The 21,360-nt window shown below is 36.7% G+C and overlaps 1 protein-coding gene across 3 annotated transcripts in view; it reads right to left on the reverse strand.

The window, feature by feature from the left end:
* The window catches only part of CCDC148 (coiled-coil domain containing 148), a 237,428-nt gene that overhangs the window by 53,685 nt on the left and 162,383 nt on the right, over positions 1-21,360 (reverse strand). For all 3 annotated transcript variants that reach the window (XM_059394002.1, XM_059394004.1, XM_059394003.1), the window contains one exon: positions 1,425-1,543. In XM_059394002.1, coding sequence (XP_059249985.1) covers positions 1,425-1,543 — 119 coding nt within the window. The remainder of the gene's footprint in view (positions 1-1,424; positions 1,544-21,360) is intronic.

Here is a 21,360-nt window from a genome sequence, read left to right on the forward strand (position 1 = left end):
ACTAACAGTAAACTTACTGTGATTTCTGTTATGAAACAAAAGAGCTATTCTTAATTTATCTCTTGTGAAAATCTACTCAGAAGCTAGCTAACTAGATAACTACGCCAGTTACCAATTTATTGTCTGGCACAATGTTAAGCTATGTTAGAAATGGGTTCTGGAAAGATGCTGAAGAAGGAAGAGGCTTTCTTTTCTGATTCCCCTTTTCTGGTACCCCTTCTTGCTCCTACCATATGGCTGCCTGCTGCATGTGTGGGGAACTTACAGTGGCCCCTGTCCCCATGGAGTTCCAATGGCAGCCAGTGGTCAGTTTCCCATCAAATTTTAGAGGCATTCCCAGGGTCAGATTCCTACTGAGTTTTGTAAGCATCCCAATGGTTGAGTTCCAGCTTTGGCCTCCTACACTCAAGCAGGGCATTTCCTGCTTGCCCTGTGACTACGAACAAGTTCTGGTTGAGCCCTTTTAAAACTTCTCTACCATGCATTGGGCTACAACCATGCCTTCAACAATGAGGTCTGAGTCTTAACCATGGGGGTGGGGGTGGCTTCCATATTCTTCTTTTTTTTTTTTTAATATTTTATTTATTTGACAGACAGAGATCACAAGTAGGCAAAGAGGCAGGCAGAGAGAGAGAGAGAGGAGGAAGCAGGCTCCCTGGGATCGTGACCTGAGCTGAAGGCAGAGGCTTTAACCCACTGAGCCACCCAGGCGCCCCAATCCATATTCGTTTCTTCTATGGAAAACTTTCTTCAGCCCCGGGGGTTTTCTTTAAAGTACCCTTTATTTCTTTATATAACAGAGGTTTTCTATTAGAATTAGTGATTCTTTATCTTAAACTTTCCCTATTCAAATTACTGTGTTGTCTCTGGCTCCTTGCTGACACTGATTGATATGGTAAACTTAGAAAAGTGATTTTAATTTCTCAGGGTACGCATTCACAAAATGAGGACACTGGGTTAGTTGATCTCAAATGTCCTCTTCAGCTCTAAAATTACATTATTCCAAGAAATCCTCTGTGTTTTCCTTCATAGGGTACATTCTAAGTATACTAGAATTAATCGCATACACAGTATAATTGTGCATTGTCTTCCCCAGCCATAGTCACAACAAATGGGTCTCCCTTCTTTTCTGAATAATGGTTTCCTCCTTCTAGGTCACCATATTAAGTCATAGCAGCAGCCAGCATCATTTCATGCACACAATGGGCAATCAGGTACTATGAAATCATCTGTGAGGGTTTTAGCGTGGAAGCTATCTAAGTAAAAGTGTAACTTTGTGTATGAATATGAGAGACTGAAATACATTATAAGTGTGATTTTATCTATTTGTGAATATAAATATTGTAAGAATACATTAAGTATAGAAAAATGCTCCCTCTATCTAACCACCTCCATTACTACGCAAGTTAGGATTTTTCTTTTACCTTTCTCTGTCTTTCACTGACTGTTCAGCCATTAATTTCTTCAGTTCTTCCAGACGCTGAAGATCTCTTATTTCCATTTCTTGCCATTTCTGTTCTTTTTTAGCCCAGTATTCTCTTATCTATAGTACAAATGATACATAAAATTTAAATTAAAAATAGATAAGTCAAAATGAAGAGAAAAGTTATAACAACATATCTCCTGGTTCCTATAGCCAATATTAAATTTAATGGCATGTTATCTTTTTTCATTTCTTAGATCTGCCTACAGTATATTGAAAACAAATAAAAATGAGAACATGAAGGTACATGTCTTGAGAAACTGCATGGTTTAACAACTTCTAAAGTGGAAATGTAACTTATGCTGAGATCTGAAGTTTAAATCTATGGTTAAAATAATCGACTTTCAGAGAACCACAATAGAAGCATGTTATTGTCTCTAAAATCTATGATCTACCTGTTACTCAAGAATATTTTTATCCTCTTACGATAATGCAGTCTTTAACAAATATGGCATTAAACCTATTTTTACTTTAAAAGCAAGAGTTTATTTATGCTAATGGACAGCAGGATGTTGAAAGCTTTATGCTTCTGGGGAAGTGGCAGGAGATAGGTGGGAGGAAGGAGGAGAAGAAAAAATTAGCAGGGTTGTGATATATAGTAGTTCTGACTTATGTGGTAAAATAAAGGACAAATTTATCAAGCTCAAAAAGGTGAGAGCTTTGTTCTTCCTAGACCTGTTTTACTTCCCTTCTCTGAAAATGGAGGCCGACTGAGAAAACTGAAAGCACCCATATGGATTTTCAGGAGGATGAAACCATTATTCAGGGTTCCCCTAGTTCCACAGGTGGGACAATTGAAGTTAATGCTTATTTGACAGAGGCCCCTTCAACCACTCTGGCTTGTCATGTTGTGTGTCAAGAGTGTGTCCAGTCAAGAGACTGGATCTTGCTGGAAAAAGCAGAGTACCTCAATGGTGAATGATGGTGAGTAACTGCCAGCAGAAGGTCCGTTGTGGAAGACACTAATTAATATGCTTGTTTCTCCCCCGCTAGACTCAGAAAATGTGATTTATTTTGGTACTTCCAACATTAATTAAAGGGTTTAGACCATAGTATATACCAAAAAAAATTTTGATTGATGAATTAATTACACAATTGTGAAAGTTTTTCTACAAAATTTTCTACAGAATTTCTACAAATTTATGGTTTCAACTGAATCCTCATTAATAACCAGCATTCCTTTCATGAATTCCTGGTTAATGCCTCTTAATTTCTCATGGCTACATTCCAAAACCTGTTCACTATGTTAAGATCTATAACTACTTCTTTCTTCACTTTTACCAGGAAAAATGGAGGCTCTAAATGATACCTTTCTTGATGCCTTGCCCCTCAGAAGAAGAGATGTCATTCATTTGTACAAGATGGGTTCCAGATTCTACTCCCCATTTCCATCTTCTCATAACCTTTCTCCATCATCTACCTCTCTTCCTTTCGCACCTTCAATCTCTTGGTCTATGCTGCTTCCTTCTCCTCACATGGAAATATGTACAAATCTCACCCATTTATAAAATTTAAAATAATTTTCTTTAGAGCCCCAAGACTGTCCCTTCATTGTTCCTTTTTCAGTTAAACATCTTAGAATACTTACTGTTCTTGAATTTCACATCTCCTATTTTTATTTCTCATCCATGACTTTCCCACCTCTGCCTTCCCACCAAATTCACTAGGCTCACCAGGGACATCCAATGAGCAAACTAAATGATCCTTCTCAATCCTTGTTTTACATAATGTCTCTTGTGTATTTAATTCTGTCAACCGTTATCTCCAGTCTTAAGATATTACTGACTTTAGTACTCATTTGTTCAGCAAATATTTATTGAACACATGCTTTAAGCCAGGTACTGTGCTGTGTACTTGAATATGATGCTTACAGAGAAATAAGGCCTCAGCCTCATAGAGCTGGGACTTCTAGAAAGAAAGAGAGAAAGAGAATAAACACATAAATGAATGAACAGAATATTACATGTGAAGTTCCAAGAAGGAAAAAAGTATAGTAATGATTTAGAAAATTTGGGGTAGAATTTTCATTAGAAGGCATATTTGTGTAATGACATTTGAATCAAAACTTGAAAGATGATTGTGAGACAATGAGAATGATCACCACAGAAGTGGGAGCTCTAGGTACAACAGCATTGAGTAGGGAAAGACCTTGTGCATTTTCAGGTCTGGGAAGAAGCCAGTATGGCTGAGCATGTGGTGTGAGTTAAAAATGGAAGTGAGACTGAGAAGCTAGCTGGGGGCTAAGTGATTAGGTGAGGATTTAAGGTCTAGAAACAAGGAAAAGCTATTGAAGAATTCATAGCAGGGAGTGACATTATCTGACTAATATTTTTAAAAGGTAGTTCTGGATATTGGGTGAAGAATGGATAGTAAAGGAACAAAGGAGAAATAAGGAGACCAGATAGAAGAATAAGGCAAAAATGATCACTTGGACCGGAGATGAAGGGAAGTGTGCAGACTTGAGATGGCTTTTGAGTGGAGCCAGACTGCTCACTGGGGGATTGGATATGAAGTTTGAAGAAAAAGGGAATCTAGATTTTTGCTAGAGCAACCAGTTGAATGATTAAGCCAATAACTGAGATGGAAGATTGGAAGAATAACAGGTTTGGGAAAGAGGAGCTCAGTATTGAACATTGAACAATTGACAGGACTGTAAGACCTTGAAGTGAAGATTCCAAATAAACAAATGGAGGGTGCAGATGGGTGGCTCAAGGGTTGATTCAAGGATGGAGATCTGAATTAAGGAAATAATTCACTTAAAATGGTATTTGATGCCACAGGACTAGGTGAGATCTCTAGTGTGAGAGCATAAATAGAAGAAGATGACCATATACTTTCTTTCCTATTTGCCTTTTGCAAAATTTCTTAGCTAGGATGACATCCTTTCCCTCTTCCACCTGTCAGTTTTACTCTACGCTTACTATCAGAACAAACATCATCTCCTCCTTGAATCACCCTCTGAACCCTTCCAGGAAAATATCTTAGCTCCATCCTTGACACACCAATGACCCCTGGTGAAGGTTTATACTCTCCATTTTGTCCTGCCTTGAGTTCCCGGATTCTGCCACTGGATTGTTACTGATATATTTAGGCATTTACTACATGCCCAGCATGGTCTGCCCTGCCTGTAGCCTGCTAAGTCCCTCCTATCCATTCTTTAAGACTCAGTTTTAGCGTTTAGCCTTTCTCCTTCTCCCTCTCCTCCAGGCATAGGTGTACCTTCTAAGGCACTATTTATGTATCCTTAGCATAGCATTTTCCATATTGGTCTGCATTATTCATCTTTGTATTATAGTATCTTGTATCATGTCTGACACAGGGCTTAACTGATCATCATTAGGTGAGTGGAAGCTTCTTCTGGTCTCTGGTCCAAGAATAACAAAGTTGTGGATGGGAACAAGGCCAGCAGTTTTAGTTGCAGGATGGTAAAGTCTGAACTAAGAACTTCCCTAAGGACAGTTCCATTCACTTTTTGGCAATTAATAGGAGTAGGAATTGTATGTCAAGAATTATTGACTTTGAAAGCCTCAAACTAAAGTTAAGGCTAAGGAAATTCAGCTAGTTCTTTGGGACATTTGTTGAGACACAGATTTCAAACATGTTGTTTTTTACTTTTTGAGTGATACTTATGACCTTCTAGGGATAGGGAAATCAGAAAATAAGTTCAAGTAATAAGAGTTGAATTTAGGGGCGCCTGGGTGGCTCAGTGGGTTAAGCCGCTGCCTTCGGCTCAGGTCATGATCTCAGGGTCCTGGGATCGAGTCCCGCATCGGGCTCTCTGCTCAGCAGGGAGCCTGCTTCCTTCTCTCTCTCTCTCTCTGCCTGCCTCTCAGTGTACTTGTAATTTCCCTCTGTCAAATAAATAAATAAAATCTTTAAAAAAAAAAAAAAGAGTTGAATTTAAAGTTTCTTCCTTGACTTTCACAGATGACATTTTTAGGAAAAGCTTGCTTTCTTGGAAAACAAAACAGGACTTCATTCCTCCCCATCTCCTCGTATTATCTCAGATTCATATTGGATGTTCCCCTTTCACAGTCCTACAGTTTGCTTGTTTTGGAGAAGTTAAGCCAGTAAAGGTGTAAATAAACCAAAGAAACTATTGTGTAAAATAATGCTATGCTAAATTTTCAAAGAGTTTGAGATCATTTTTTTTAAAGATTTTATTTATTTATTTGACCGAGAGAGATCACAAGTAGGCAGAGAGGCAGGCAGAGAGAGAGGAGGAAACAGACTCCCCACTGAGCAGAGAGCCCAATGTGGGGCTCAATCCCAGAACCCTGGGATCATGACCTGCGCCGAAGGCAGAGGCTTTAACCCACTGAGCCACCCAGGCGCCCCTGAGATCATTTTATACCCCACTTTACCTTTCTAACCTTCCAAACATGTTTCCTGTTAAAAATTCCACTAGGACACAATGTTGACAGCATTAGAGTACCTCAAAGTTTAATTCTAAAAAACTTAGACTAATACTACACAACCATTAAATTATATTTTTCATGCCTTCAGTCCAAGATTTATTATAATTCAGCATAAAATAAGAATTTCTTGTTTACACATAGAAAGCAAAATGTTAGGACTAAAGCATTGTAGAAGGAAGACAGTTTGGTTTCTGATTTCAAGCAATCTGTATGATGTTGAATCTTCGAACAAATAAATTTCTATACTTTGTTCCCAGGTCATTATTTCAAGGGCTTTATAGACTTATTCAGGAGGAGGTCATAATCCTTAACTAGATACTTAAAATATATGAAATAGGAAATCTAAATTATCCAATTCCATTACTCATAAGCCACTGAGATAATGGACTTTAAGTCCATTTTCTAGATTCTAATTTACTTAGCTAATTCTTTGCATCTTACAGATCTTTCTACTTTTGGTATGGAATATGCAACCTCACAAAATAGTGATACTGTTACATGTAAAAGCAGCAGGTCCTCTTAAAAGAAAATTATTGTGCTTTTTTTTTTACTTTAATTTTTTTCCATTTGCTCCATTTAGATCAGCCTGTATCCCATAAAATTGCCACCAATTGAAGTATGACTATTCTTTCCCTACAATCGATTTGATAAGCATCTATATTTCATCACATAATCTTTCACACATCTGTGTGAATTTCTGAAGGGTAAGGAACATGCTTACCCTGTAATACGTATTTGTATCTAGTACTGCATCTTGCAAATGAGAAATACATGATATACCTCTGCTAAACAAATCCAGCGACAAACAATATGGAAAAGCAACACTGCACAAAACTCTTCTTATTTCAACTTATATAAAACCAAAACTACTAAAAAAGTATTCAATTAGACAATAAAAACAGACAACAAACAATCAGTGGTTCACTCCACTAACTCATGTGTGGGGTAGAAGTGCATTTAATCTCAAAAAAGCCTGGGGGTATGGTATTTCTCAAGGTCGGTCATCTGTGAGGGTCAGATTAAAGATGTTTTTCTTCTTCTAGAGAGGGACATTCTGTCACTCTATCCTCAAAACCTTTCAGCCAACATCATCTCTTCTATAGTTTATGGTATAGAGAGCTCTGTGGGCTTCAACCCAGGACCTGGTGAAGCTTCTCAATAAAAATTCAGCCCCAAAAGAATTACTTTGCATTGCAAAGTAATTTTATGCAAACATTTGAACACTTTTTATATGGGTAAGAAATCGAAATAGAAAATCAAATCTGCAAACTTCCTGCCTGGTTATTTGAATAGATCTCCTTTCAGTCCACAATTCAGACTATTTGTATTTCAGCTATTTACCAGTATCCTAAACTTGAAGATTTTTGCCACCAATCTCCAGCCTGATAAACATCCACCACTGGTAAGAGGATAGATTGACACACTCTTTCTAAAGAATAAGTAAGAAAATCACTAGCAAAAAGCCTCAAAAATTAAGAAACAAAGTTTAGAATTAATAAGCAGGGACATATGCAAAGACTTAGGTATCAGTATATTCATTGCAGCCTTAAAATGGTGAAAGGTTGGAAATAATTTAATACTCCAAAATAAGAAAGTGGTTAAATGCAATATTTTACATGATGAAACACTATGTAAACACTAAAAAATATGTGGTAGGAAAACAGGGGAAATATATAAGATTTATTGATAAATTTTTAAAATAGGTTAAAAATAATATATGTAGTATGATTCTAGTTAAGTTAAATTCCCCATGTATGTAGAAAAAGGAATATAAGAACACTTTATAATTTTCTTTTAGTACTGGTTTAGGAATTGGGGTGACTTTTATTGTAGTCTGTGTGCTTATTTGTATTTTCCAAACTATCTACAATAGACATAAATACAATTACAAAAGTATGTGTTTTGAAAGTCTGGCCAACAAAAAAAAAACAGTGTTTAGAAGGAATGTCTAAGGGACATGACTATTATTCATTCCCGAAATTTCCAAACTCTATTTCTATAGCAAGTCAGATGACAAGAACATTGTATATTCCTGTATATAACATTTTCACTTTTTATCACTCTTGCATGCAGCATCATTTTCACTTTCTAGAGAAAGTTTCACAGGACTATGGTTTAATTTTATATCCTAGGCCTTATAAAGGTTGATGCAATATCATATGAGGATTGATTTAGATTCTTCTGTAAAGCAGTTCTACTAAAAATGCTATCCACTGGGTGGTTTGCTTCCCTCCCCCCCAGTACATGCTGTCAGCTCCTGATGTGCTAGGATGTTGTCTATTATTAGCAAATAAGAGCTAAAAGCTTCCTTTTAACTTTAACCATGTTCAATTACAGCACCCCTTTTTAGTCCTGGTTTGCTGACATAACTATATTCCCATCCTCTTAATTTTTTGTCTTACATTCTCTTACTAATTTTCTATTTTAATGATTCTTAATAGGAAACAGATGGCATGCTCAAAATTAGAATAAATGAAGAAGAATCTAATAAGGGGACAATTGACAAAGGAGAGTTGGAATTCAGGGCAATCATAAGACATCATGCAATAGCTAAGCTCCTTTATCACCAATACTAGAGTCAGAGAAAGCTGTGTGAGGAGGGCCACCGGACAGGAGGGGCTGAGAACTTTGGTGGAGGACACAGCTGGTCATCACAACTCTGCAGAGCTAGGAGCTGGGGAAACAACTCTTCCAATGTCAGTCTCCTTTCTCATCCCCATCTCTAGTGTTCCATTTTGACTGAATCTGACCAGAAGCCAGAGGGCAAGGGAGTACAAGACAACTAAAAAAAACGGAGAGTAGATATGACCCAAGGGGAGGATGTTCAGCACAGTTGTGTTAATGCCTCTTTTATAATTTGCATGGAAGTAGGTGATGTCTATATGCATAGATAAATTATATTAATCTCTTTTAGGTGGTGTTCACTTTGGTCATTTGTGAGATCATTTTTCCACAGAAGAGCTGTCTACTTGAATTGGCAATAGCTGTTTTGTGCTGTGATATAGTCTTATGCCCTTAGAACAATGATGAGCCAAGGAAGTGTTTTGGGGTAAACACATTAGTTATCTCCCTCTTAATTGAAATGCCAGGTGGATTAAAAAATTACTGTCATGTCTTCTTTAAAAATAAAGTCTATTTTCAGTATGGGCATTGAAATATTACATAATGATCATGTCATATGTTGATATTGCTAAAATGAATTTGTCTGTAATCTTGTTTAATTTCTCTCTTTTCACTGTTCATTAGGAAGGGAGTATATATACTGAGGATGTTGTATTTCACAACCTGAGGTGTCACGGAGACTGAAAAGTGGAAAGTAATCAAACCTCAGAGTCAGTCAATCATAACTTCTTAGAGCTGAGGTGATTTTAGCAATCATTTAATCCAAACACCTCATTTTACAATTGAGGAGGCAAAATCCCACAGAGCTGTATAACTTGCCCAAGGTCACCCACCTTTTTTTTTTAATATTTTATTTATTTATTTGACACAGAGAGAAAGACACCAAGAATAGGAACACAAGCAAGAGGAATGGGGGTGGGGAAGCAGGTTTCCGGCTGAGCAGAGAGCCTGATGTGGGGCTTGAGCGCAGGACCCTGGGATCAAGACCTGAGCCAAAGGCAGATACTTAATGACTAAGAAACCTAGGCACCCCCCAAGGTCACCTGCCTTGTTAGGTCCTCCTAGTTCAGCATATTTTCCTCAGCATTAAAGTACAGCTGCATACTGCTCTTTCATTATATTCATTTATTCAACTATTATTTGTTGAGTGCCTTGTGTCAGGCACTGGAGATAAAACTACAAAAATTGAAAAAACCCTCTTTTTTTATTGTAGAAGAGAAAGAGAAAACAGTCAATAGATAAATAAATGGGTATCAGGTGGGATGATAAGTGCTAAGAAAATAATAAAAGTAGGGCAAATGAACAAAGTGACAGAAAAAGAGGGTGCTATTTTAAGTTTGGTAATTGAGGATGAGGTTTGTCTCTGATAACACGATATTGAAGTGAGACCCTGAATGAAGTGAGAGTGAGTTATGAAGACATCTGGAAGGGTAGTATTCCAGGCAGCAGAACAGCCACTGCAGAAGCCTAAGACGACATGTGCCAGGGTGTTGGAAGAGGAGGAAGTAGACTGGTATGGCTGGCACAAGATGAGTTAGGGGGAAAGTGGCAGGATATAAGATCCGAGAGATATAGAATGTAATGCAGGAAGTGACATAATCTGGCATGAATTTTAAAAACATTTCTTTGACTGCTGTGTGGAAAATAGCCTGGAGAAGGAGAATGGGAATGGAAAAGAAGGAGGCAGAGAAATTAAGAGATTAAGAAGTTATTATAATAGTTCCGATTTAAAAGGTAAAGCCTTTGTTTATGACAATAGATGAAGTTATCGGTAGGAGGTGTGCAAGGGGAAAAGAAAGAGTCAAAGATAATACTAAGGCTTTTGGTTGGAGCACTAGGAGAATAGTTTCCATTTGTTGAGAAAAAGAAAACTGGGAAAGGGGTAGGCCTGCAGGGAAAAACCAGAATACATTTTGGGCGTACTATATCTGAGGCAATAGTATGCATGAATTTGGAGTTCAGGAGAGAAGCCTAGACCAGAGATGTTAATTGCTATTGTCAGCATCTAAATGACATCTAAATAATACTGCATTGATTGAGATCACCTAGGAAGTACATATACTTAGAGCCCTCAGGGCACTCCAAGGCCCAGAAGTTAGAATGATGTGGAGGATCCATCCAAGTTTATTGAGAAGGAGAAACCAGTGAAGTAAAAGAGCAAGGGGAGATAAAAGCAGAGAGAATGGCTTCGGGAGAGCCAAGTATCAAGTTTTCCAAGGAGGAGGTGGTGATCACTTCTGTTTCAATAGTTCAAATAAAGTGAGGACTGAGAACTAATTCCTGGAATGAGCAATATAGGATCAATGATGACCTTGGTAACCACAGCTTTGCTGGAGTGGTAGGACAAAACAGCCCATGAGAGAGTGAATGGAAAGAAGCTGGAGACAGTGTGTAGACTATAGAATGGTACAATTTCTAAGGGAGGAGGTATGGGGTCAAAGGAGAGTATTTTTTTTTAAATAGAAGTCATAATGGAATATTTGTAGGTTAATAGGAAAGATCTAGAAGAGAAGAGAGAAATGGTGGTGGGAGAGAGACTGGGCTGACCTTGAATAGGAGAGAGAGGATAGGGTGTAGTGTATGAAGGGGCTGGCTTTAGGAGCACAGATACTTCATGCATTGTAAAAGGGAAAGTGGGTAATGGGTACAAATTCTGATAGGTTGGTAGATGTGATACTGGAAGCCTGTGGAGATTGTCTTCTTGTTAAGTAAGATACCAAAAGTTTAAAAAAAAAATCACATGGAAATCATTATTTTCTTTGGTCTCCTTAACAAAAGAAGAGCACCAAAGAAGCAACGAAAGTGGTTTTTAAAATCCATTCATAACACTTGATACTTCAATTGTGATCAAACTATAATGGTGTATGTAAGTGATGAATCACCACATTCTACACCTGAAATAATATTGTACTGTATGTTAGCTAGCCGGAGTTTAAATAAATACTTGGGGGAAAACACCTATAATTGTGTGGTTTCTTGTAAATTGTTTAGTCACAGTGGTTCATTAGCCCAAGGAGAGAAATCCTGAAGAAATATTAAGAGGAAAAAGGAGACAGACACAGTGAAACTGTTTGCACATATAGAACAACAAATACTCCTAGTAAGCAGACGATTAAAGAGTTCTAAAATCAGTTTCCTACCTATTTAGAAACTCTGAGTAATCTAGGACAGGACCAACGCCATGAAAATGACCCTAAAGCAAAAAGTTTTAAACTGACTTTTCTCAAAATTTATTAATCACAAAACTAATAGCAAACAGCAATCACAATGGTACACAGCATAGCACAGTGTTTAGAATCACGAAATGTGGTGTTAGTCCTGCTGAGTTCAAATTCTGAACCTCTTTATGGTTGTATGACTTTGGGGAAATTACGTACCTTCTATGTGTCTCAGGTTTTTCTTTTATAAAATGAAGATCACATTAGTACCTTGCCCTTAGGGTTGTAAAGAAGATTAAATGAACATAGAACAGGACCTTGCATGAAGCAAGCATTGTATCGATGTCTATTAATTAAATCAAATCACCATGAATAACCAAGACCTAGACAGAAGATATATCCAAAAATTGATACCTGGGGTTAATTTTAAAACATTTTAGAACTGCTTATTGAAAAATCTCTTCCAAAGAAACATACATCTGGCTCTTGACTAATCCAGGCTGCTTTTTTTCCCCCTCTCCATCTGACTTTTTCTTAAAACTGTGTCCTGACAAAAAGTAGGAAGATCCTATCATCACGTTTTTGTTTTAGTTTTACTTTTCAAAGAAAAGTTCTAGTAGAAAATTTCATTTTTTTCCAGTTTTATTGAGAAATAATTGGCATACATCCTTCTATAACTTTAAGGTGTGTAGTATGATGGTATGATTTACATATTGTAAGATGATTACCATAATAGGTTCAACTAACACCCAATTTCTCATATGGATACAATAAAAGGAGAAGAAAGAAGAAAAGAATAAAGGGAAAATATTATTTTCTCCTTGTGATGAGAACTCTTAAGATTTACTCTCTTTTAAAGATTTTTAATTATTTATTTATTTGTCAGAGAGAGAGAGAGAGAGAGAGAACGCACAAACAGGCAGAGTGGCAGGCAGAGGCGGAGAGAGAAGCAGACTTCCCGCCAAGCAAGGAATCTGATGCGGGACTTGATCCCAAGATCCTGGGATTATAACCCCAGCCAAAGGCAGCGGCTCAACCAACTGAGCCACCCAGGTGTCCCAAGATTTACTCTCTTAACAACTTTGTATACACCAGTGTTACCTATGGACACCATGTTGTACATTAAATATCTGTAATGTGTCGTTCTTATAACTGAAAGTTTGTACCTTCTGACAATCTTCCATTAATGTCCCCTCCTGCCACCCCTCCTTGTGATCATAAGTCTGATCTCTTTATCAGAGATATTTTTTTAAGATTCCACACAAGTGAGATCATATAGTATTTACCTTTCTCTGACTTCATTTAGCATAATTACTTTCTCTGATTACACTTAGCATTATGATTTCACTTTCTGTCTTACTTCATTTAGCATAATGCTTTCAATGTCCATCCAAGTCATTGCAAATGGTTATTTGCAGTGTTATTTCCCCATTCTTAGTAGCTGAAAATATTCCATTGTGTTTATATACCATGACTTCTTTATTCATTCATCCATTGATGAATACTTAGGTTGTTTCCATATCTTGACTATTGTAAATAATGGTGCTTTGAACATGGGGGTGTAGATATCTTTTTGAGTTAGTGTTTTTAAAAGTATTTTATTTAGGGTGCCTGGGTGGCTCAGTTGGTTAAGCGATTGCCTTCAGCTCAGGTCATGATCCCGGAGTCCCAGGATTGAGTCCCACATGGGGCTCCCTGCCCAACAAGGAATCTGCTTCTCTCTCTGACCTTCTCCCCTCTCATGCTCTCTCTCCCTCTCTCAAATAAATAAATAAATATCTTTTTAAAAATAAATAAATATCTTTTAAAAAATAATAAAGATTTTATTTATTTATTAATAATTTTAAATTTAATAAATTTAAATAAATTTAAATGTATTAATAAATAAATAAATAACTTTAATAAATAAATAATATCTTTTTAAAAATAATAAAGATTTTATTTATTTATTTGAGAGAGGGAGAGAGAGAGAATGAGATGAGGGGAGGGTTAAAGGGAGAAGCACACTCTCTGCAGAGCAGGGAGCCCAATGCAAGACTTGATCCTGGGACTCCAGCATCATGACCTGAGCTGCAGGCAGTCACTTAACCAACAGAGACACCCAGGTGTCCCAGAGTTCGTATTTTTGATACCTTTGAATACAGCCTCAAAAGTGGAATTTCTGGATTATATGATAGTTCTATTTTTAATTTTTTTGGATCTTCCATATTGTTTTCCATAGTGGCTGTACCAATTCACATAATCTCACCACCAGTGCACAAGTGTTTCCTTTTCTCCACATCCATGCCAGTGTTTTTTCTTCTTGTCTTTTTGATGATGGCCATTCTAAAGAGCATTAGGCAATATCTCATTGTGATTTTAATTTGCATTTCCCTAATGACTAGTGATGTTGAGCATCTTTTCATGTACCTCTGGCCTTTTATATGTCTTCCTTGTAGAAATGTCTGTTTAGATCCTTTTAAAATGCCTAAATTTTTAATTGGGTTATTTTGTTTTTGCTGTTAAGTTGTATGAGTTTTTTTTAATATATATATTTTTGATATTAACTCTTTATCAGATATATGGTTTGCAAATACTTTTTCTCATCCCATAGGTTGTCTTCTCGCTTTGTTGGCAGTTTCTTTTGACTGAGAACTTTTAGTTTGATGTAGTCCCACTTGTTTATCTTTTGTTGCTTGTGCTTCAGGTTTCATACTGAAAAATCATTATTAAGACCCATGTCAAGGAGTTCTGTTCCTGTTTCTTTCTAAGAGTTTCACAGATTCAAGTCTTATTTAAGTCTTTAATCCATTTTGAGTTACTTTTTGTGAGTGGTAGAATATATGGTTCCAGTTTCATTCTTTTACTTGTGAATATCCAATTATCCCAGCTACATTTATTAAAGAGACCATCTTTTCTCCAGTGAGTATTCTTGGCTCTCTTATCAAGTGTTAGCTGACCATATAGGGTTGAATTTATTTCTAGGCTTTCTATTTCATTTCATTATTCTATTTGCTTATTTTTTATGCCAGTACCACAATGTTTTGATGACTATAACTTTATAGCACAGCTTGAAATCAAGAAGTATGATACCTCCTGCTTTGTTCTTTCTCAGGATTTCCTTAGCTATTCAGGGTCTTCTGTGTTTCCATATATATTTCAGGAGAGTTTTTTCTACTCGCTTGCTGCACCTATTGAGCCACCCAGGAACCCTGGGTGTTTGTTTGATTTTTTTTTTTAATTAATTAATTTATTTTCAGAAAAACAGTATTCATTATTTTTTCACCACACCCAGTGCTCCACGCAATCCATGCCCTCTATAATACCCACCACCTGGTACCCCAAACTCCCACCCCCCCGCCACTTCAAACCCCTCAGATTGTTTTTTAGAATCCATAGTCTCTCATGGTTCACCTCCCCTTCCAATTTGCCCCAACTCCCTTCTCCTCTCTCCCCATGTCCTCCATGCTATTTGTTATGCTCCACAAATAAGTGAAACCATATGATAATTGACTCTCTCTGCTTGACTTATTTCACTCAGCATAATCTCTTCCAGTTTTGTTTAGTTTTTTGTTGTTTGGTTGGTTGGCTTTAATTACCATTTGCTTGAAATGTCTCTATCCATCCCTTCACTCTCAGTTTATATGTATCTTTAAGGCTAAAAAGAATCTTTTGTAGGCAGCATGTTGTTGGGTGTGGGATTTTTATTTTTTTTATTAAATCCATTCAGCCATTATATGTCTTTTGATTGGGGAATTTAATCTGTTTACATTTAAAGTAATTTTTCATAGGTAAGAACTTACTATTGTCATTTTGTTTATTATTTTCTGGTTATTTTGTAGATCCACTGTTCTTTTTTATCTTTTTATTTTTTAGTTTTGATGTCTTGGTATTAATATGCTTTGACTTCTTCATGATGTTCTTTTGTATAATTACTGTAAGATTTCCCTTTGTGGTTATCATGAGGCTTATATAAAATATATTGAATTTATTTATTTATTATTTCATTTTTTAAAAGATTTTATTTATTTATTTTTCAGAGGCAGAGAGAGAGCAAGCACAAGCAGAGCGAGTAGCCTACAGAGAGAGAAGCAGGCTCCCTGCTGGGCAGAGAGGCTGATGCAGGACTTGATTCCAGGACCCTGAGAACATGACCTAAGCCAAAGGTAGATGCTTAACCAACTGAATCCCCCAGGCCTCCCTATTAAATTTATATTAAACCTATTTTAAACTGATAAAAACTTACTTTCAATGGAATTAATATATTTTACACATTTACGTCTTTCCTCCCCCATATTTTAGGTTATTGCTATTACAATTTACAGGTGTTTTCTTTTCGTTGTGTAACTAATAACAGATCGTTGTATTGATGCTTTTTACCATATTCTTTTTTTAACTTTTAAGCTAGAGTTTTGAGTTATGTACCACTATTACTATATTGCAGAATCTAATAATGACTATATATTTACCAGTACCAGTGAGGTTTATGCTACTTTTTTGTGTTTTTATTATGTTAATTAGCATTCTTTTACTTCCACTCAAGAACTCTCTTTAGTATTTCTTATAAGGCAGGTCTGGAGGTAATGAACTCCCTCGGCTTTTGTTGTTGGAAGTCTTTATTCCTCCATTTCTGAAGGACAGCATTGACAATTATTTTCTTTCAGTTTTTTTTTAATGTCATCCCATTGTCTCCTGGCCTGAAATGTTTGTGTGGAGGAACCTACCTATGATCTTATCAGGGTTCCCTTATATGTAAGTTCTCTCTTTTTTTCTTGCTGCTCTTAAAATTCATTCTTTGTCTTTGAATTTTGACAATTTACTTATCATGCGTCTCAGTGTAGCCCTATTTCATCCTACCTTTATGTCACCTGTTCATTAATATACTGATAGCTGGCTCTACATTCAGTCTCATATTAGAATGTTAGAATCAGTTAATAAGCTTACGTTAATGTTCATTTCTAAATTTTAATAACAAAATAAGGAACGTTATGAACATTTTAAAATTACATGATCTTTGATTTCTTTTGGATAATTAAACTTCCCATATTACATTAATTTCTTTATTTAAATAATATTATTCAGAGGACTAATATTAAAAATTTAGAAAATAAACTCTGAACCCCAGTTTCTTTGGAGTCAGTTTTACATAAAATATATATTAACTATGTCCTCCTTCTGATGATTATAATATCCTGATAGTTATTTTACTCACTAGGTTTTATAGCTCCCCAGTTGGGATATTTCATCAGATTCCCAAATAAAAAGACCAATAATTAAAGACAAACACCTCCTCAAATATTTACTGCAACTTCACACTTTTAGGAATTAGTAACTGAGAGAACCACAAAACTGAGGATGGGAAATAGTTCAACAGATTGAACCTCAGCCAGATGGAAACACTTTGGCTTTAGTAGCAGGTGGTTCCTTTAAGAGGATGTTTGCAAGTGAGAGGTTTAGGTGGGTGTATGTTAGAGCAGACATCAAACTGGAGTTCAGAGAGTTTCAAAGACATATTTTCAAGATCCAAGGCATCAATCAGAGTTTTTGTATTCCATATTCTCCATTTATGAAAATGTAAAAAAGTGCTTTAAGCAGATTTAGATCACCTGAAAGCCACTGCATTACAGTGATACATTACAAAATTTACAGTATTTATATCTTAAGTCATTTTAGTTCTAAGTGGGATCCAGTTAGATCACTAGCTCTCTTTTGCACACACACACACTCCTTTAATCAGTCAGGGGATGTTTTCCAGGCATTGCTCTTATCTTAAACATCCTTTTTCCCCATTACCTAAGTCCTTAAATCTATATCCCCCACCCTCTGGAATAGCAAAGCTTGCACTGGAAATAAAAGGTAATCAGCCATAGGCATTTGAAGGAAATTGCACAGGACAGTTCTATATTCTGCAGTTCCTGCAGTGCACAAGTGCATACAGTAGCAATTAAAAGCCTAAACAAAAAGAAAAAATTAATAGAGACTTGATGAACCTTACTGGAGTCAGTCAGGGCAAAATGTTCATATGCTAAGGCCTGAACTTTGATCAATGGTAGCAAAACTAATAACTTTTATTGACATCAGAGGATTCATACTAGGGAGTAATCAGACTAGCATGGACCATCATGTGAGGACAGATACCCAAAGTATGGTTTGCTGATACAGAACCAGGAAATAAGAGAAGAGGAGGTCTAGGCATAAAAGAAGGCAAAGGCACCATCCTAAACTCCCTAAGCAATCAGTACCCAGTGAGAGAAGCAGGAAAGTCACACTGTTCTTATGTGTGTGTGTATGTATGTACCTACACAAATATACCCATTTGTAAATACTGTGTATATATGCATATATATTTAATTTACTATACGTAGTCATGCTTAATTTAACTAATTGCAAACTATATATCTTTCACTCCACTTTGTATTTTTAATTTTTCTGTTAACCCTTTTGCTTACTCATAAAGTTTGAAGATAAAAGAAACCCTTCTGTATTATTAGTTAGAGCTTATACTAACCTAACCAAGAATTGTGTATTATCTTTGTGATGGAGCAGGTAAACACATTCCTTTAAAAAGATACCAAAGTGGTGGCTGGGTGGCTCAGTTGGTTAACTGTCCAACTCTTGCTCTCAGCTCCAGTCTTCATCTTATGGTCATGATTTCAAACCTAACATTGGGCTCCACACTGGGTGCGGAGTCTATTTAAAATAAATGATAGATAGATAGATAGATAGATAGATGGATATCAGAAAAGGGGCAACTTCTGTTTGAGTAGGGTGACCTCTTACAATTTCATGAAAGACTGGGTATAATGTGTGTCACATTAAAGACACTTGGTAATACTTAATGAATAAATGAATAATACATGGATGAATGATAATCCTAAAAAGGACTTTTAGTGACCCCTTTGAATTTATATACAATCTACTGTCAGTATATCTTACTGGAAGGTGATACAACCATTCTATGTATAAGGTGGTGAAAAGTAAAGCCAAGATTTTCCTGAGCCTAGATGGGTGGGTTGGTCCAGTGGTAGAAGTATTAGGAATGCCAACTTCCTAAGTAGTTTTATCAGCCTGCTTCCTGCCAAGAGAATTTTGGGAGGTCCAGGAGCCTCCTTTCATTTCATACTCACTCTGTCCCTTTCAGTCAGGCTGGCAGTGTTTCTGAAAAATTGTCACAAGAATCAAGTGAGCCTTTGCAGATTTTATGAGGATTCACTCCATTAGACAAAAGTCACACACCCACAGGTCTTTCTGAGATAATCCTTTCTCTCTCTCTTGGTTTTCTATTGAGATAGCTGAGAGAAATTGCCCTTAAACTTCCCAGAGGCTTTCTAGTTTGAGATCTAAGAGAAACACCCTTAATCTCCTAGAAGGGTCTTTTATATGACTGAATACTCTGACCCTGTGATCTTTTCAATGCTGTAACAGGATTGTATATTCACACTTTCAGCCTTTTCTCTATGGCATGATGGTGGCAATAATCTCTTAACTCTGGAGTCTTTTGCCATTTACATAGATTAAGAATTTTCCCAAAGCACCAAATCTCTCCTTGTTACTGTAAGCAGCAAAAAATCCTAGTGACACCTTCAACATTTCAGAAATCTTCTTTGCTCATCACATATGAAGTTCATTACTCAGGAATGTTTTCCACCTAACTGCAGTGCAGAATTAATTCCTTAGGCTTCTTGTCACCACATAACAGTGATCCTTTCTCCAGTTTTGAAGAACATGCTTGTCACTTCCTTCTGAGACTCAGAGCCACATCTTTACTAAATCAGTTCAAAGCATTCTAGACTTTTTTCTGTCATGTTCCTAAAATTCTTCCTACTTCTTCCCACTTCCTAATTCCATTCCACATTTTCAGGTATTTGTTACGGCAACAATTCACTTCTAGATACCAAAAACGGTACTAGTTTTTTAACTGCTGTGTAACACTTACCAAAAATTTAGCAGCTTAGACCAAACTTACTTATGAACTCAGACTCCTTTAACTCAGAAGTCCAGCATGGTGTCCCTGAACTCTTTGCCCATGATATCACAAGAACGAAATCAAGGTGCTGAAAACACTGAGTTCTCGCCTGGAAGCTTCAGAGGAAAATATGTTTCCAAGCTCATTCTTGGTTTCGGCAGAATTCAGTTCCTCATAGTTGTAGGACTATAGGTTACAGGTTCCCATTTCCCTTCTGGCTGTCAGCCAGGGCCACTTTCCACTGCTAGAGTTTACCCACATTCCTTGCCATGTGACCTCCTCAATCTTCAAGCCAAAATATTTAGTCATGTCCTTTTCATGCTTTAAATCTCTGATGACCCCTCTTGTGACAAGCCGAAGAAAACTCTGTACTTTTAAAGAGCTCATGTGACTAGATCAAGTCCTTCTGGGTAATCTCCCTTTCCCAAGGTTGTCTGTGCCATATAACATAACCTAACCCATGGAAGTTATAATCCTGGTGATTATAAAGGATATGTATCCCAGGAAGGCAGGAAATCTTGGAGCCTATCTTAGAAGCCCGCTTATCACAGGTGTGATTCATTGGCCCCTTTCAGTCCCAACAATCTTGAAGTAGAGTTTATAGGGAATTTATTTTTTATCATTCTTCAGTGCCTATCTACCCACCCCACTACTCTTAGCTTTTTAGGTCAGTATATTATTAGATTAAGAAACAATGGGGAGGGGATTTCATGATAAATTGTTCTCATAAGAATGCACAGATTCCCACACTGAGAGAATAGCTTTGATATGAATTGAGAAGACACCCTCCAAAGAGCAGAGCTTCTTAAATCTTCTAGGAAGCAGTACTGGCCTAGCTCTCTAGCCTGCATTCTGTTTATGATAACCTACTCTTTTTTATTTTAGACTGTTTTTGCTGTCTCCTGGTTTTCTGTAGGATGAATGTAATTCTGAGTATTTGCCGAATCACCTGAGGTCAAGGGGAACCACATAAGTGCCAAGGTTCTACTGATGCCTGGGTCTATTGATATTTACTGATATAATGTCCCTTGAGGCTGAGAAATCACAAAATGACAGATTTCTCCCCAGAAACATCTTAGAGGTAAGGCTTAAGGTCACATGGCTGGTGGGCCATGGCTGTTGAAGTTATTCTGACTTTCCTGATAATGCTTCCCATCCTTCAGCAGTACAATGTGGGGGCTTCAGTGCCGGATTGGGAACCAGTAAAATTGGGAGAGAAATGTAACATGCTAGAGCAAGGAAAGAATCTGTTTCCTTTTAATATAAGCCTTGCTTGAAATCTCTATTTTTACAGTGAGGCTGAAACTATTCTTGCTTTGATCCCATAGAACTCCAGGCATGAAACAGTAAAAAACCTCCTAAAACGCTGTGATGCAGAGTAGTTTTTATGTTATTCAAGCCATCCAAAATGCTACATCTAGTGAAAGGGTGGTACTGGGGCCAATATTACATATCAGGCATTTTAAGGTTCACCTAGCACAGTAATTTTGTTTCTTACAATAGCTCCTAGGGATAGTTTATGGAAAGACATTATTCTTTGATTTTTATCATGACAATAATTTCAAAAGTGAAGAGATGTTTCTGAAATATTACCATTATCACCTAACAGCCTAGGAATAACAACTTACTTTGAGTCTTGAGATAAAACTATGAAAACTGGGTATCCTATATTCAACTCAAGTTTTAAAGCACAGAAGAAAAAGTAATCTAATAATTTAAAGGTCGATTTGAAAA

This window comes from Mustela nigripes, chromosome 3 (assembly GCF_022355385.1).
Source record: "Mustela nigripes isolate SB6536 chromosome 3, MUSNIG.SB6536, whole genome shotgun sequence".
In the NCBI taxonomy this organism is placed as follows: Eukaryota; Metazoa; Chordata; class Mammalia; order Carnivora; family Mustelidae; genus Mustela; species Mustela nigripes.